This window comes from Aethalodelphis obliquidens, unplaced genomic scaffold, assembly GCF_003676395.1.
Source record: "Aethalodelphis obliquidens isolate GAN/ISIS:26980383/991018 unplaced genomic scaffold, ASM367639v1 scaffold58, whole genome shotgun sequence".
NCBI lineage: Eukaryota > Metazoa > Chordata > Mammalia > Artiodactyla > Delphinidae > Aethalodelphis > Aethalodelphis obliquidens.
In genome coordinates this window covers 11,521,514-11,539,406 of record NW_020838002.1, presented here as the reverse complement: position 1 = coordinate 11,539,406, position 17,893 = coordinate 11,521,514, and the positions used below count along the sequence as shown (strand labels likewise).

At 47.9% G+C, this 17,893-nt stretch overlaps 1 protein-coding gene and 1 non-coding gene across 5 annotated transcripts in view; one reads left to right on the top strand and one right to left on the bottom strand.

The window, feature by feature from the left end:
• Positions 1-10,982, top strand: part of HNF1B (HNF1 homeobox B) — a 136,444-nt gene extending 125,462 nt beyond the window's left edge. For all 4 annotated transcript variants that reach the window (XM_027087392.1, XM_027087391.1, XM_027087390.1 and 1 more), the window contains exons 11-12: positions 1,001-1,119; positions 10,017-10,982. In XM_027087392.1, the coding sequence (XP_026943193.1) occupies positions 1,001-1,119; positions 10,017-10,037 (140 nt within the window). In that variant the 3' untranslated portion in view covers positions 10,038-10,982. The remainder of the gene's footprint in view (positions 1-1,000; positions 1,120-10,016) is intronic.
• On the bottom strand, positions 5,675-5,806 carry LOC113609803 (small nucleolar RNA SNORA72). Its single transcript, XR_003428801.1, has one exon. It is a non-coding gene; the product is annotated as a small nucleolar RNA SNORA72 (small nucleolar RNA).
• Positions 10,983-17,893: the final 6,911 nt, after the last annotated feature.

The window sequence follows — 17,893 nt, the reverse complement described above, 5'->3', positions numbered from 1 at the left end:
GACTGCCATGGCCCAGCTGGCCTGGCTGGCTCTGAAGAGATAGCTCACGGTTGCCCCAGGCCAGGAAATAACCAGCCTCCCTCCAAGGGAAGGGCAGGCTGAGGCGTCGGGCTGTGACCTTCACCCCCATTCCCAACTGGAGGACTCCTTGGTAGAACACGCTGGTCCCTCCCTCAAGGCCAGACATCCACATGCTTTCTGGGTTGGTCACGTGACCTGGAATTTCCATGACTCTTATGGACGAACTAGCGTGAGTGAAAGGTTCCAGACTTGGTGGACACAGGCTAGAAAAACAAAAAGTGAGCCACATGCTCCTGGAGGCTTTCTTGGTATCTAGTCTCATTTTGTCCATCAGCCTTCATCTCTGTGTGATGTCATAAGGCATTCTAGCGCAAACTGGAACAGCCCAGAATTATACAAGTAATGACATCCATGTCCATTTACAATTACTAATTAATCTACAGTTGCTAGCACAAGACCTGGCACTTGAGTCACGGCAGAAACAGTAGACAAACAGGCCAGCTCCTTCATTTTGCCAGCTATTTAGAACTTTTTTTTGCCCTAAGTTCTCAGATGTACCACATATGCCTAAGGATCACTTGTTGATGCCCAGGAGTCTGACACTCTGTTGAAAGTCAGGGGCAAAGAAGTGCTCCCACCCCAGAAGTGCCAGCCACCACTGCACACCAGGCACTGTGCAAAGCTGCTGATCTATTTGGTATGAAGTGCTTTAAACACAAGCTCTTCTAATCCTATATCATTCCCATTTTAGAGGTGAGGAACCTGAGGCTGAGTTGATTAAGGAGCCAGGATTTAAACGCATGGCCGTTCTTTCTATCACATCGCACTGCCTTGCCAGACATAACCACCACCACCACCTTCCTTTTATCTGCCTGGGGAAGCAGGAGCAGTGGTGTGGGCTGGAGGTGGCGGGGGTCTGTAGCTATGTTCACGCCTGTGTGATCTACACGTTGATTTTGTCTTCACTCTGTCTCTCTAGTGTATGCACACAAGCAGGAACCCCCCCAGTATTCCCACACCTCCCGGTTTCCATCGGCAATGGTGGTCACAGATACCAGCAGCATCAGTACGCTCACCAACATGTCTTCCAGTAAACAGGTAATGCCGGCAAGAAGATGTGGGGGGAGGGGAGGGATGACTATGGCTACTCATGTGCAGAGAGTGCGGCAAGTGTGGACTCAGCCACAAGCGTGATCCTTCTGAGGCTCCCCTGGTACTTGCTAAAGGAATCCCTGAGGTCACAGGGCAAAGAAGATGGGCCACAGCCTACAGGGGAGGGACTTATTGCTCCCCCCAGCATCCCTGACAAGAGCGCTAGAGTACTGAAGTTTTATCAGTTGCTAGAGACTGGATTACACAGAGCCTGTAGGCACTGAGATTGAGTATCTCCAATGGATTGATCAGTGAGCCACAGCAAAGGTATTTCCAAGGAGGGCTCAGAAAGTCAGACCCCCTGCGGAGTTCCCTGCTTTGCAAGAAGGATCCCTGAGGATTTCCCACCAATAGAGAAAGTGACCAGTGAGTCCTCAGGCTGATTCACCCAGTCCAGGACCCATGTTGGACCCCCAACGCTGTAAGCTCTAGAGAATGATGCAATTCTGCCAACCCATGGGGACTCCCCAGTAGACAGCCTGGCCTTGCCAGGGACCTGCATTTACTTGGTGTTTTACAGAGAAACTTAGAATCCACTTCCTGGTGCACTGAAAGTGGGGAATCCAGAGGCTTAGTCACCATGTCAGTTGATGACTAATGCCCACCTCCGCATAGAGGGGATGGGGAGTCAAGATGACCCACGCTGAGGCTGCAGCCTGGACAGCTGGACTGGAATGAGATGCCAAGAGTTAGAGAACAGGACAAGATGTCTGCACACAGGTCACAATTCCAGAGGAACACAATAGGACCTTTTAGTAGCTGGGGTCTGTGCAGTGTGGGAACTGTTTGGCCTTTATTGATTGCTAGATAAGTAGGTGGCAACCTTGAACTTCATGTCCGATGCTCTCGGCAGGGTTTCCTGCTGTTGACGGTCTTTTTTTCCCTCAAATCCCACCTCATCCAGCGCCGTGTGTTTCTGAGCAAGTTCTTTCACGGGCTCAGCCTTCTCTGTTCTTCCTCTGCCCCCATCTCCTCCTGGTCCGCCAGCGTCAGACAGGTGGGTTCAGTTCCTGGCTTTGCCACTTGCTTGGTGACCTTGACCTCGGTGAGCCTTCACTTTCTTCATCTCTAAAACAAGTCATAACATCTGCTTGTTCTGAGGATTTGATAATATCGTGTAGATTAAGCGCCTGGCACATCTTGGATGCTGAATACAACGTAGGCATCCAGGCTCTGGAATTGGGGGTGTTGGGGAGGGAGAGGTGTGTGGGACCTGCTTTGCTACCCTTCTCTCACCCATTGGAAGATGAAAGGACAGCCCCCATCGCCCTGCCCTTCGACTCCCATGTGATTTCCCACTCTTTGTAGCGAGCAGGGAAAACATTTATCTGTGCTCACAAATCTCAGTCAGGGGGGCAGCCAGGCGCAGCAGCCCTGCTTGGGAATACCTTCCCCTTTGAAAGGTTTATCAATCCATCTGCCGCTTGGTCAGCCCTAGATGGGGCTGTGATTAATGATTCCTGTCTTTCCCAAGTTGACTTTGATGCTTGCTTGTTGAAACAAGTCCTCTGAATTCAGGAAATGGTCTCTTAATCAAAATGCTTCGAGATGCTCTCTGAGACTCTGTACCGGCCCCCAGCCGGCTTCTCCCCTCCACCGGACAGAGTGGCCAGCCGACCTTGAAGCCGCCTGGACGGCCCTCTAGAACTACTGTGAAGTTGTTTCCGAGTCCCTGGACATTTCAGGAGTCTATGATGGACTCACTTCTAGGATGATGATAACATTTAGTAAGGATAAAACTTCATATAGCACTTTACAGTTTACACTGATACTTCTCATGAATATTATCTCACCATTTTCTGTTTTACCAAAACCTCCTAAGAAGTACAAAGAAATGAACTGAGGCTCAGAGATGCAGGGTCACCTGCCCAAAGTCACACAGATGATATTCGGGAGCCAAACTTCTGGACTTTGGTCTTTGATTCTAAATCCTGGACTCTTTCCACTTAAATAATACTTGTCTTCCAATACCCATCTTTAAAACACCCGTGGTAATCGCTGCTCTTGTGGTCTTTACCGGTCAGGAACATGAGTAAAAATTAAGCCCACATACTGTATTCCAGTCAGGAAACTTTCTTCCTGCAAACTACAGGAGAAGAGGAAATAGGAAAGACAGAATGAAGTAAAAAGAGGATAAAGATGCTGTCTCCTGGCAGCAGAAGGAACCCAAGGTGAAGAAAAGTTGTACAAACTCTGTTCCAAAGGCAAAGGGTCAGAAGTGAGTTCTGGAAGAGAATTGGTGGCAATTCTGCTTTTTTGTTGTTTTAAAGTAGTATTTTCCAAAAAGAGTTTCAAGGTTATTGCTAGGAATCAGGGGCCCATGGCATGAGGAGAAGATTCCATGGTCAAATTTGTTGGGGAAACAGCTGGGCTCAACAGAAATCCCACAGGGCAGGGCATCTCAGAATCTTTCCTGTGCTGATGTGGGCAGTGAATAGAGACCCATCCTGGGCAATGCTGCTTTAGAGACATCGTAGAATGCTAGGAAAAGCCAACAGGCCTGAGCCAATCCCAGCTCCTTCACCCCTGCTACACGACCTTGGGCAGTTAATTCATGGCTGTGAGACGAAGTTTCTTCATCTCTAAAGGGGAAAATCCCACCTCCCTCTTACAGTATATTCAAAGTGTCTGAAGACCATGCATAGTACAGAGTCACGTGCTCGAAGTGATAGCTTCCTCCCTGTTCCTACCCCCTTTCTGTCTGTGATCCTTTAGGAGACACCTTCCATTAGCTCCTTCAACATTTAACTCACTGCTTGGTCTGCATGTGATCAAAGGAGGTTCTGACAATAACATTTCTCAGGGTTAGGACCGTCTCTCAAGCGCATCCTGCCTCTCGGGCCCAGGCTCCAGATCCCTGCTTCCCATTCTCCTGCTGGCACAAGGATGCCCTCTCACCCATCTCCCAGGAGAAAAGCAAATAGTTCAGGGCCTCTCAAAGCACCCAAGCCCTTTGTGTGTAGCCAAATGCCTGGGCTTTAGTAGATGTTCACTAAATATGAATGAATGAATGAATGAATTCAGATCTAGCATTTTTTGACTGCCTCCCGTTTGCCACACAGCACTCCAGATGCTTGTCCATCTTAATTTCCTGGCTAATCCTCCCACCCATCCTGCGAGGTAGAAATTTGTATGCCTGATTTATAGAGCAAAAACCTGAACTTCAAAGATGGGGAAGAATCTGCCCACACTCACATGATGGTAAATCTGGAGTTGGAGTTCCAGACTTTGGTTCTTCTCACTCCACATCCATTAAACAACACTCACCTTCTAAGATCCATTTTTCTAACATTTAATTTTTTTTTTTTTTTTTTTTTTGCCTGTGCCATGCCACACGGCATGCGGGGATCTTCCCCGACCAGGGATCGAACCCGTGCCCCCTGTGTTGGGAGCATGGGGTCTTAACCACTGGACTGCTAGGGAAGTCCTAAGATCCATTTTTAAAGTACTCATAGAAATGACCCAAGGTTATGCCAGTATAAGGCTAAAGCCAGCGTTTGACCTTGAAGCTGTCTGATCCCAGTGTTTTCCATTGTCAAGACAGACATGCCCCAGGGCCTCACGGATCATGTTTCGGGAACCTCAGGCTGGAACTTTCTTGCTGGGAATCCTCCGTCCTTTCCAGAGCTTATGCCCCATCCCCCCCTTCTCAACCCTTGGGTGCTGGAGAGTTACCACCTAAGTGGGTCTCTGCCTGAGCCTCCTGCAAAACGACAGCCTGCCAGCCTGAAAACCAGACCACAGCCAGCACCAGCCTTGGCTAGAACGAGTGTGGGCGGGCTGTGAGCCCACTCCTACTTCCACAACTTCTCTACCCACCGCTCCACTTCCTAGTTTACGTAGAGAGAGGTCAGGAGAGGACCCCCGGAGCAGTCACCGTCAGGGGTGCTGACGAGAAGGAGGTGGGCAGCCTCATCGTCATAAATGCCCTGCAGCTGCCCCCCACCCTCCCAACCTTCCCCACTGGCAGTGTGGGCTGATGAAGAGCCAACGTGGGTGCGAGGCAGACCCGGGCTCAAGATTCTACCACTGTCTACCTGTGTGACCAAAGGGAAAAGTCTAGCGTCTCTGAACTTCACTTTCCTCACCTTTAATATGAAGATAACGATTCCTCCTTCATGGGATCATTGAAAGGACAAAACACAATAAAACTTGTAAAACACTCAGCTCAGCGCTTGGCTGGAAACACCCAGTCCGTGGCAGCTGGGTCGATCTTGGCTTTCCCTGATGGTAACCTTGAGTGTCTCTCGAGCTTAGGAAGGAGGATTTTAAATGGCAAAGGGCATTTATTTCTCCCTGGTGTCCCACTCAAGATAAAAGGCAGTAATCTTTCTTTTTTTTACATTTTACAATTCATTTAATGGCAACGGGTAATCATCACATTAGCAATGGTTATCTTCAAAAGTTATTACACTAGCTGTGCTACCATTTCTCAAGGTTGATCGGATACCTAGAGTCACAGACATTTCCCACATAAGATTCATCATATAAATCAGACTTGGTTTATCACCAGCATTTATAAAACCAGACCTAGGAAAAGAACTAAGTCTGGGGACACATGCATGGTCTTAATATAGCGAATGTTTAGCCTGCCCTGATTATTACAAAATCAGAACAGCGAGAATATTCGCAGAAAAGGCAGTAATCTTACGTAGTGGGTAAGAGCACAGAATTTTCTGTTCTGAGACCCTGGGCACGTCACTTAAAATCTCTGTACGCCTCAGTTCCCTCATCTACAAAACTGGAAGTATAATCTTTACTTGTAATTAATAGAGCTATAATTAATCTAACTTAATAATAATCTGTACTCACTGTCTCTACTTCCTCACCCCCAGTTCTCTTTTCTTTCTTTTCTTTTAACGGAGGTATAGTTGGCTTACAATATTCTATAAGTTTCAACATAGCGATTCACAATTTTTAAAGGTTATACTCCATTATAGTTATTATAAAATAATGGCTGTATTCCAATATCTGTGCTGTACAACAGATCCTTGTGGCTTATTTATTTTATTCATAGTAGTTTGTACCTCTTAATCTCCTTTCTTTTTCCACCCACCTTCCCTCTCCCCACTGGTAACCACTGGTCTGTTCTCTATAATCTGTGAGTCTGTTACTTTTTTTATTATATTCACTCATTTGTTGTATTTTTTAGATTCCACATATAAGTGATATCATACAGTATTTGTCTTTCGCTGTCTGACTTCTTTCACTAAGCATAATACCCTCCAAATCCATCCATGTTGCTGCAAATGGTGAAATTTCATTCTTTTTGATGGCTGAGGAGTACTCCATTGTATATATACCCCCCCCGCATTGTATATATACCCCCCCCGCATTGTATATATACCCCCCCTGCATTGTATATATACCCCCCACACACATTGTATATATCCCCCCCCCCCCCGCATTGTATATATACCTCTCTTGAGAACATTTCAGTCTGGCTTTTGTCCCCACGTTCCTGAAACCCCTCTTGGCCAGCTCACTAATACCTCCTTGTCACCAAATCCAGTGGTTATCTCTCAAGCTCTATCTCTGACACAGCCAATCACTCCCTCCTTTTTTCACTTGGATTTTAGGACATTACCCATTCCTGGTTCTCCTCCTATGACACTGGCCACTCCTCCTTTCCTTGGCTGGCAACTCATCTTTGCGACATTTACTTGTCAAAGGGCACTGGGACTCATTCTTTGGCCTCTTCTCTTCCATGTTTGTCCCTGGGCAATCTCCAGTCCCAGGGCTTTGGATCAAGTGGACACAAAGATGGATCCTATCATTCTGTCTCCAGTACCGACCTCTCCCCTGAGGGTCCATTCACAAACCTGTTGCGTCTTTGGCACATACAGATGCATACCTAACATACCAGACAAGCCTCTTAAAGCGAACCTGCCGCTCTTCATTTTGTCCCAATTCCTCCTGACCCAAATTGCTTCCTCCTTGGGCTTCTCCATTTCCAAACATGATACCAGTTCTTCCAGTGAGATTCCTGAGGGTACCCTGGATCGTTTCATACCCCGCATCCCACATCCAGTCCATCAATAAGTTCTGCTAGGGGTCCTTCAAAATGCATCCTCAGTCTGACCGCTTCTCACCACCCCATCAGTCTTTCGCTCCTGCAGCGGCCCCTAACTTCCCACTTCCAGTCTTGCCCCACAGGGGTGGGTGTGCTTTGCTCACCACACAGCAGCCAGAGTGATCTCTGGAAAAGGGAAATCCATCATGTCGCTCCCCTGTCAAAATGCTCCACTAGCTTCCCGTTGCAACCAGACTGAAACAGGGACCTCCAAGGCCCTATGTGGTCAGACCACGGCCCTTTCTCCCTCTGTCACTCAGCCTCAGCTGAACCAGAGCTGAAGCAATCCCACCACAGGACTTCTGCTTCTGCGGTATCTTCTGCCTGGAATATTCTTTAATGCATATCTTCACCTGCGTTCATTTCATTCAGTTCAAACATCACCACCTCAAAGAGTGGGGGGATCACCTTCCGATGCCCCTCCCTAATTTATTGCCTCTTCCCTCCAGTCACTGAAACCTCTTACCATGCTTAATTTTCTAGAGTGTTCATCCCCTCCTAAACTTCTATGTTATGCATTTTGTTTTACTCATTCATTGTTCAAAACCCTCACTAGAATGTAATCTCAGTGGGGATGGGGACAGGGTCTTGTTCACAACTGCACACACACCCAGTGCCTAAAAAAGGGCTAAGCATATGGAAGGACCTCCAAACCGTGTGAAATGAATGAATTACCTATCTCAGAGGCCTGACGTGAGCATTCAATGCCATGATGCGTGTCAAGCCCTTACTTAGCGGTGCAGCCCGGCACACAGTAGGACCTCAATAAATGTCAGCTCTTCCCCATTACGGATCAAATCTTCTTAGGGTGAGGACGTCCTTAACAATCCCCCAGCAACTACACCCTCCAGACGAGGGCTCTGTAGTCACTCAGAGGTCCTCGGGCAAGGCCCCCGCGCCGCTGGGTGAGCCAGGCCTCCGTTCTGAGGGAGCACAGTGCACCCCTTATCAGATGTTTGTGTTTAGACTCTGAAGGGGGCAAATAACCCTAGTTCCTTTGACAACATTTAGGGCTCTGCCACCATTTTATTATGTGAGCAAACATTTGATAGCTGGGGAGCCCATCCCTAATGACAGGTCATAGAATCTTGCTGGCGTCTCCTTATCTGCTCTTGGTGTTTGCTCTTCTATTGAAACCTGCAAGGTCACAAGCCATTTTCTCTCTCCTCCACCTGAAATCTGAAAATTGGAAAAAGGCTGATAGTGGGGAGTAAAGAAACTCGAGAGTGGGGGTGGGTGGGGGAAAGAAGAGGAGGCAAAGGGTATCAGAGGACCCTGACCAGGGCCTCAAGAATGAAGAAGGGCCAGTAAGCCGTCTCCTCCCACGGACGCACAGCTCAGTCCTGCTCCGAGGAGCTCTGGAGGAGGCACCCCGGGCAGCCCAGTGTTACCAAGGACAGTTACACCAAGCACCGTGCGGAGTACTGCACACAGAGCAGCCCCTCTGATCCCCCAACGACCTTCATCTTATAGGTGGAGAAACCGAGGCTCAGAGAAAGGAGATTGACCAAGAAGAAAGCTAGTAGAAGGCTCCTAACCTCAGCATAATAGAAAGAACGCGGGCTGGGAGGTCTCCCAGAACTGGTTTGAATCCCCACACTCTCCTAGGTCTGAAACCTTGGACAATCCACGGACTCTCTTTGACCTTGTTTTCCTCACCTGTAAAATGGACATAAAGGCAGCCTCATACAAGGCTATGGCTGGGAGCACTGATTAATGAGATAACAGTGGGATAATAGGCCTTTAATAGTAGTGGGAGGTGTGCGTGTATGCGCGCGAGCAATGCACGCGTGTGTGTTGGGTGAGGTCTTGAGAAAATAAGCCACGAAGCCAAAGGGCAGAACCTTCCCCTGAGATGACAACAAAGGGGAAAGAGAAGGAGGAGACAGAGAGAGGAGAAAAGGGACTCCCTGGAAGGCAAGGGCGAGCAGTGGTGTTCCAAGACAGCTGAGATGAGCAAGGCCCAGGGCTCTGGGAGCAGAGGCTGCCTCGGATGGGGGTCTGGCTCCTCTCAAAGGTTCCTCCATGCTGGGTAGGTCTCCTGCCCCGACGCACCGGGAAGCCTGGCATCAGAGGCCTTCAGCCCTTAGATCCTGGTCCTCTGAGCTCTTGTCCTGACGGTAACAAATGTTGTAGAAAGCACTTTGCAATTCCCCATGCTTCTTCCCTGATGGATCGTTTGTGAGTACGTGGTGATTTTCTCATGTGCTTTATGGCCTCGTGGCTCAAAATATATCAGCAGCATCCGCCCAAGCTGGGAGCTGATTAGAAATGCAGGTTCTTAGGCCTACCCCAGGTCCACTGAATCAGAATCTATCAGTACATTTTAACAGGATCTCTGCCACTCACGGGTCCATTACAGTTTGGGAAGGGGTCTAGGGGAACCCCTGCTCTTAGAGGACTTAGGAAGAGATCCTTATTTCCGCCAGAAGCAAGAGCTCCCCATCCAGCTGCCATTGCCACCAAACTGAGCAGTTTATTTATAAACTCACAGGAAGAGGAGCCCAACTTCAGGATAAAGGTCGGCGAGTTATGACTATTTCAAGGTCGGCAGCAATTCACTTCTCTCTTCTGAAGTAGCCAGGGAAGCCGGCACCTAGGTCTTCCTAAAGGGAGCGTGTTTCAGGCTCAGCAGGCACGGGGTCCCCAGGCCTCCAGCCTCAGCTCTTTGCTGACTGAGTTGGGTCTCAGCTCCCCCAGAGAAGCCAGACTAATGGCCCAGGTCCCAGCAGATGTACACAGCTGAGCCGTCTCTCCTCTCTCTCTGCAGTGTCCTCTCCAAGCCTGGTGATGCCCACACATCACTTACTTTGTGCACAGCAACAAGGACCCTATTTTCCACACCATCACCCTCCAGGCAGCTGTCGCGGAAAAGCGCAGTGACCTGACAAGCAGCACCTGCGAGAGGTCCCTGCTCACCTGACGTCCTGCCAGCGCCTCGGACAATCCGCTCTGAGAGGCGCGGCCCAGAGCCCAGCTTCCCTTCTATGCAGTATTGTCACGATGCCTCTCCCAAGACGTCAAGCTCTCCCGTCCGGTCTGTCCTAAAGGCGGGAGATGAGAAACCGAGGAAGAGGAAGAGAGAAAGCCGGAGCATCTACATTATGCTCCTTCATCGAACAAACTGATGTGAAAACTTGAATCTGTTACTGAAGTGAGGCGAGGAGGACACGTGCTATTGAACTGAGCCAAACGCACTGTAAATATCAGCAGCTCCCTCCCCCGCCCCCCTCCCGGCTGATCTGGAAATTTCTTTTAAAGAAGTAAATTTGTCCAATGGGTGTAAACTATAAACTACTGTAATTAAGTGCAATTTCCCCTCTACTTCCTCTCCCCTCTGCCCTGTGTATAATACTAAAGTGTCTATCCGTTTTCTTCGTAAAGGTCAGAGTTGAATTTTCAAAGTGATTTGCCCCCTCTGTCTTCCCCCACGGAGAAATATCTAAGGTGGAAGTGAAGCCCCTGCCCCCTTCCTCGGGCCCGGGCACACACAGGGACTGTGTATTTTGGACTGTCTGCTAGCTCACTCCAATCTCCTGATGTTAAGACACACCTCTGGATCCCTGGAAGGGCTGAGCATAGTGTCAGAGTAACGTCCTCACTTCCGGTGGGGTTGGGGGATCAGCCAGTACCTCCCCAGGAAACCCCAAGACAGGGACACTGGCTGTTTGATAGCACAAGGAAAAGTTGCCCTTTCCGAAAACCTCCCATTAAAACAATTTATTTTGTCACTGCCCAGAGTCTCATATTTCTGTCTGTCTCTGACTCTTCCCCTGCCACGGTTCCTCCAAGAACCCCCAGCCCCTGGTCTCCTTGGAGTTTTCCACTTACTCCACCAGGCTCGCTGCTGCATGCCCCAGTGTCTTCAGGCCGGCTTTACCGCTAAGGTAAGAAAAGGCTGTAACCCCAGTCAGACTCCAATACCTTTGTCTTTCTGCGACTCACAGAAGTAGACATGGAGCCAACTCTTGGTGACTGTTGGTCACAGGAACAGAGAAAAAGTAGGAAAAGTGGAATCCCCGTGGGTAACATTTTCAACCTCCTTTTAAGCGTTAACTCCAGCTCTCTTCCCTTCCGTAGGGCTGTTAGTCAGGAGAATGGCTCTTCCTTCCCAGGCAGGAAGGCGAAAAGCCAAAAGAGGCCTGAACACTCTGCCAGCAGGGACTTTGCCACAGATGATCCAGTGTTGACTCCAGGAAGAAGGAGGCTGGACCTGTCCTCTTTGCCGTCTCCTCTTACGTGCAGCGTAGACCTACCAGCATGTGGTTTCTGGCTTCTAGACAGAGCAGTTCCCAAGCTGGGTGTAAGCAAGGGCATCATGCCAACGAGGCCCCAAGCAACAGGTTTTTCAAAATCTCAGTGTAGTGGAAGACGTAATTCTTAGTGAGCCGGGCAAATGTGCTGAGTGCCCAGGGCAGGGATGGGTAGGTTTGGAAACGCTGACCTCCTTTGGCTCCTGGCTCCCCCAGACAACGTAATTTGGGCTAAAGTGGTCAAGAGAAAATTCATGGTTGGGTTGAAAAGGACTGGGGCCAAGGCCGAGCACCATGTATCAAGAGAGGCCAAGATCGGCTGTCTCTGGTTGAGATGTCCTGTTGGTTGGCTCCTGTGAGTTCCAGGAAGAGGAAGGGAATGTAGGTCTCGAGCTCAGGCCTCAACTGAAGCCCTGTGTTTGGACTCACGTTGTTTCTGGGACAGCCAGTATCTGCATTTGATAGATTTTAGGTCTTGTGTTATTGCCATAACCCTGAGAATCCAGAAGGTCTTAACCATCCAAGAGGCCATCTGGGAGTTGGGGGGTGGGCAGGTAGGGGGAAATCTCTAGGGAGTCTTCTTTACCAAACCCTACGTGATCCAAGACTTGTAGAAGGTGACCCTGACAGCTGAGAACACCTCCCTTCTAAATCAAATCTCCCTTCCCACTGGCCCTAAGAGGGGCAAGGAGGCTCACTGTGTGTGCCTTCAGGTGGGCATTACCCACTCTGAAGCTTCATTTGCAACTAAAACCTCCCCATACCTTCCTCCAGCATGTTATGGACCAACATTTCCGGGGTCTCTCTTTACACCCTGAGCCTAGGCTAACAGACAGATGGTTCTGTTTTTACCATGATCTGCCTCCGTCTTCTAGGGTGAGATCTGAGGAAGGCAGATTTCATTTTCACACCCGTGGATAAGAAATGAAATCAGTAATGAAAACCTGCCCTAAAATGGATTGACTTGTCCATGCCAAACAGTGGATCATCTCCCCTCAAAGGCAGAAATAACTGGAGTGTTAGCTACTGGATTCAGGTGGATAAGAACACAGTGTAGACAGCCAGGGAACTGAGCTTTTGGGTTGGGGGCAGGTCTTTTTTTTTTTTCTTTTGCGGTACGCGGGCCTCTCACTGTTGTGGCCTCTCCCGTTGCAGAGCACAGGCTCCGGACGCGCAGGCTCAGTGGCCATGGCTCACGGGCCCAGCCGCTCCGCGGTATGTGGGATCTTCCCGGACCGGAGCACGAACCCGTGTCCCCTGCATCGGCAGGCGGACTCTCAACCACTGCGCCACCAGGGAAGCCCCGGGGGGCAGGTCTTTGATATTCATTTTGGAGCCAGAATGCCTTGGTTAGAATCTCCAACTTCACCACTGAACCCCGTGCTCATTGTCTGCCTACATAACATTGGGTGATAGTAGTACCTACTGTACACAGTTGTTGAGTGATTGAGTTCATATATGTTAAACGCTTAGACGTGGGCCTGGTACGTTGTGAGAGCATGTGCGTTAGCATCCTCTCATCCCAGAGTGCCTCCTCATGCAGTCTTCTGGACTTGGTTGATCTTTCCAGACACCCTCATCACCAGTGTGACGCTTGGTAAAGAAAACTGCCAATCGCTGGTGAAATGATTTTGCTCATGTCTATGGTATATGACCAATCAAGCAGTGAACCGAGGATGAGTCAGGGAGGAGAGATCTGAGGAGAACGGAAAGGCTTGACTGGGGAGTCTGTGTCCTTAGGGAAAGAAGAAGGTAAAATGTGGTGATGGGGCTTCCCTGGTGGCGCAGTGGTTGAGAGTCCACCTGCCGATGCAGGGGACACGGGTTCGTGCCCGGGTCCGGGAGGATCCCACATGCCGCGGAGCGGCTGGGCCCGTGAGCCATGGCCGCTGAGCCTGCGTGTCCGGAGCCTGTGCTCCGCAACGGGAGAGGCCACAACAGTGAGAGGCCCGCGTACCGCAAAAAAAAAAAAAAAAATGTGGTGATGAGTGGGAGGACCACAGAGAGCCAGGTGGCTGGGACTAAAGGTGGCTTCATGTCCCTAAAGGTTGGGGAGGGGGCGGTCATGGAGGAGGAATACAGAGAGCAAGGAAGGGGGTGGGTCAGGAAGAGGCAGGAGTGAACTTCTTCCCAAGCACAATCAGAGCTGATGCGTCCCCTTTGAATGAGGAAGTAATTCAAATAAATGCCATTGAAATCTGTTCTGGAAAATAAGCGATTGCCAGTAATGGACCACATAGTGGCATATAACAAATCCATGTTTTTGAATACTTTAAACACATCCCAGTTGTATCAAACAGACTGAATATTCACGAGAAGTTGCAATCAGCTAAACCAAATGCCTGTAAAGCCCCTCCCTGTCTCCCTCCCTCCCTTTCTTTCCCTGTCTCTGTCTCTCTTTCGTACAGAGGTCATTCCAGCTGGGCAAATACTAGATTGTCAGCCAAGATTTATAACATGACAGTATTTTATAAATGAATCTTTGGGGCATGCAGGGCTTCTCACACACCTGGATGACCATTTTTTTCCTGGTGTATATAAAATGGTATCTGCATGTATATAGAGGAAATACTTTCTAAGGAAGAATGAGCAGAACAAACATGAGGGGAGACAACATCAAAAGCAGGAATCCTCAGAGCAGGTTTCATGCAGTCTGCATATGTATAAATATGTTTATTCCAACAGATCACCCGAAATTTCTTCTCCATTTCCACACATTTAATTTTCTCAATAGATACACACTGTTATAGTCCCCAAAGGCAGGTTTCCTTCCTGTGGCCAACTGTCCAGACATCCTTAGTAAACCAATTATATTAAATGATTCCCAATTAATTATGAAAGAGATAAAAAGATAAAGCTAGTATTTTTTTTTTTTTTTTTTTTTTTGGCTTCGCTGCATGGCATGCAAGATCTGAATTCCCTGACCAGGGATTGAACCCGTGCCCCCTGCAGTGGAAGCGTGGAGTCTTAACGACTGGACTGCCAGGGAAGTCCAAAGCTAGTTTTCAAAAGACAAAAAAATAAAAATAAAAAATCGCACTCTAAGGAAAGCATGCCTGATTTCCTGAGCCAAAAGGCCTTAGCCTTCTGTATATCCCTTTGCTTTTGGAAATATCATCTAGTCCAAAATAATATTTCCCATTTATTTATTCAAGAAATACTGACACCTACTGTGTGCCAGGCACCATGGTTCTAGACACTGAAGATACATCAGTGAATCAAATAGACAAAAATCCTTGCCCTCGTGAGCTTTACATTCTGGTTAAAGAGATGGGTAGTAAATGTGTGAGTGTGTGTATGTGCGTGTCAGATGATTTTTTTAAATCTATGAAAAATTCGGCAGGGAGGCTCGAGTAGCTATAGAGCTGAGTGAGCGGGAGTGTGGGAGTCAGGGTGTGAGCAGAGTGCGGGGAGGTGATGACAGATGACAAGGACCTTGTCACCATTGTAAGGACTGCTATAAGCTACTGGAAGGACTTTTTATTCTGAGGGAGCTAGAGGCCATCAGAAAGTTGTGAGCAGAGCAGGGGCAAGATCTGGCTTACGCTTTAACAGAATCCCTCTAACTGCTGAGTTGTAGGGAGGCGTCAAAAGTGACGGCAAAGAGACCATCAGGAAGCGATGCATCATCAGAGCCTGAGACCAGGGGGTGGGGGTGGAGGTGACGAGAGGCTGTCTGATCGTGGATGTGGTTTTAAAGGGAGAGGATTTGAAGGCACGAGGGTTTTCTGATAGTTTAGATGTGGCATCAAAGAGGATTCCAAGGTCTGAGGCCTGGACAAATCAGGAAATAGAAATTGATGTTATAGAAAATGGAAAACAATATTACCTGGGCAAAGACTCTTATCTCAGGCATCTTGTAAAGTGGTACTTTAGGAAGCATCTGGGTAGTATGTCATGCTGTGATGTCTGCTGTTATCATGTCCCTGATATGATGTCAGGACTCTCCAGGTGGCAGTAACCTGACATTTGATCATTCATCCAACAAGTGTTTATTGAGTGCTTACTATGTGCTACATACACTTCTAGGTATGGAAAGAAAAGCAGTTTAAAAAATGTTACTCTTCCCATGGAGTTTACATTCAACTGGGAGGGAGCCAACAGTAACGAAATAAACAAATATACAGTATGCCGGGTATTGATTGACAGGCAATGGAAAGAAACACAAAGCCAAGAGAGGGGATGGGAGCTGGGAAGGAGGTGGATTCATTTTTGTAGGGGGATCCCCTTGCTTTCCAAGGTGGGATTTCTTGGGGGCATCCTGACTAAAAAGAGAATGCATTTCTTTTTTTTTTTAAATTGAAGTATAGTTGACTTACAATGTTGTGTTAATTTCTACTGTACAGCAAAGTGATTCAGCTATACTTATATATACATTCTTTTTTTGTATTCTTTTCCATTACGACTTATCATCAGATACTGAGTATAGTTCTCTGTGCTATACAGTAGGGCCTTGTTGTTCATCCATTCTATATATAAAAGCTTACATCTGCTAATCCCAACCTCCCACTCCATCCCTCCCCCAACCCCCTCCCCCTTGACAACCAGAAGTCTATTCTCTATGTCTGTGAGTCTGTTTCTGTTTCGTAGATAGGTTCGTTTGTGTCATATTTTAGATTCCACATATGAGTGTACCATATGGTATTTGTATTTCTCTTTCTGACTTACTTCACTTAACATGATAATCTCTAGTTGCATCCATGTTGCTGCAAATGGCATTATTTCATTCTTTTTATATCTGAGTAGTATTCCATCGTATATATGTACCACATCTTCTTTATCCATCTGTCTGTCGATGGACATTTAGGTTGTTTCCATGTCTTGGCTACTGTTTATAGTGCTGCTATGAACGTAGGGGTGCACGTATCTTTTTGGATTAGAGTTTTGTCTGGATATGTGCTCAAGAGTGGGATTGCTGGGTCATATGGTAATTCTATTTTTAGTTTTAAAAGAGAGTGTATTTCTGAATCACCTACACTCGTGGTCAAAGACTTGTTCTCCCTGCTGCCTCCTTCTGTAGAAGACTGTATTAGTTTCCCGTGGCTGCTATAAGAAATTTCCACAAGCTCAGTGGCTTAAAACACCAGAAATACATACTCTCACAGTTCTGGGGGCCAGAAGTCCAAAGTCAGTATCACTGAGCCCAAGCCAGGGGTCAGCAGGGCCACACACCCTCCGCAGGTTATAGGGGAGAATCTGCTCCTTGCATCCTCCAGCTCCTGGTGGCTTCCAGGTTCCCTAGCTTGTGGCCACATCACTCCAATCCCTGCCTTCCTCGTGTCATTGCCTTCTCTCCTGTGTCAAATCTCCCTCTTCTTCCTCCTCATAAGGATCCATGTCATTGCATTTAGGGTCCACCCAGATTATCCAGGACATTCTTCCTTCATCACATCTGCAAAGTCTCTTTCCTTTTAAGATAATGGTTGACAGCTTCCAAGGATTCAGACCTGCTATCTTTGGGGGTCGTTATGCAGCCTAATACAGACTTTACCACAAACCCAGAAAAGAGAACTGAAGGGGACAGTTTCTTTGGCATAACTTTTTCAATGATAATTCCTGATTATTTGTGTAAAATAGGTTGCCTTGCCCGGGAAACACAGATGATAACGAGAAAGATGCTTGTTTCTTCATCTTTATGAAATCTACTCTCTATGGGAGCCACCCTTTGGAAAAGCTTGAATCAATAAGTAAATGAAAAACTTAAACGTGGTGCTCACGTTTGTATCATGGAAGCAAAACAACGGGCTGCAACTGTAGTGACGGTTAACCATTCATCCACCCCTTTGTTCACCTGGTAAATATTTACTGCTGCCGTACAGAGTCATGGTGAGGAGCTCAGGCTGGGGGGGAGTCAGGCAAATCGAAGTTCAAATCCTGGCTCTACCACTTACTAGCTGTGTGATCTTGGGAAGGCTACTTAACCTCTCTGAGCCTGTTTCCTTCTCTGAAAATGGGGCTGTTGTAAGGATTAAATGAGATACAAGGTGGATCAAGTCCTTCACCAGGTACATGAGAAAGTGTGCACTAAATATTAGTTATTTGCGTCCAGTTTTTTCGGACTATGTGAGAGAGAACATGATGGGCCCCATCCCCGCCATCACTGAGTGCCTGCCCCCAACTGGAGTGTAAGTTCTATGAGAGCAGGGACCTGGGAGTTTTATTCACTGTTTTGTCCCCAGCATCTAGTACCTGGTACATATTAGGCACTCAGTAAATATTTTTTGAGTGAATGCATGTGTGTATGTGTGTCATGGAGTTTACTAGTTTTACAACTGGAAAATGACCCCAGTGTGCACCTGCTACCACCACCCTCAGCACCTCTGTCTGGGGCCTCCCAAGCTTCAAAGGAAGGAGCAAGTCACTGTTATATCTGCTATAAATGGGGACAAGGAGA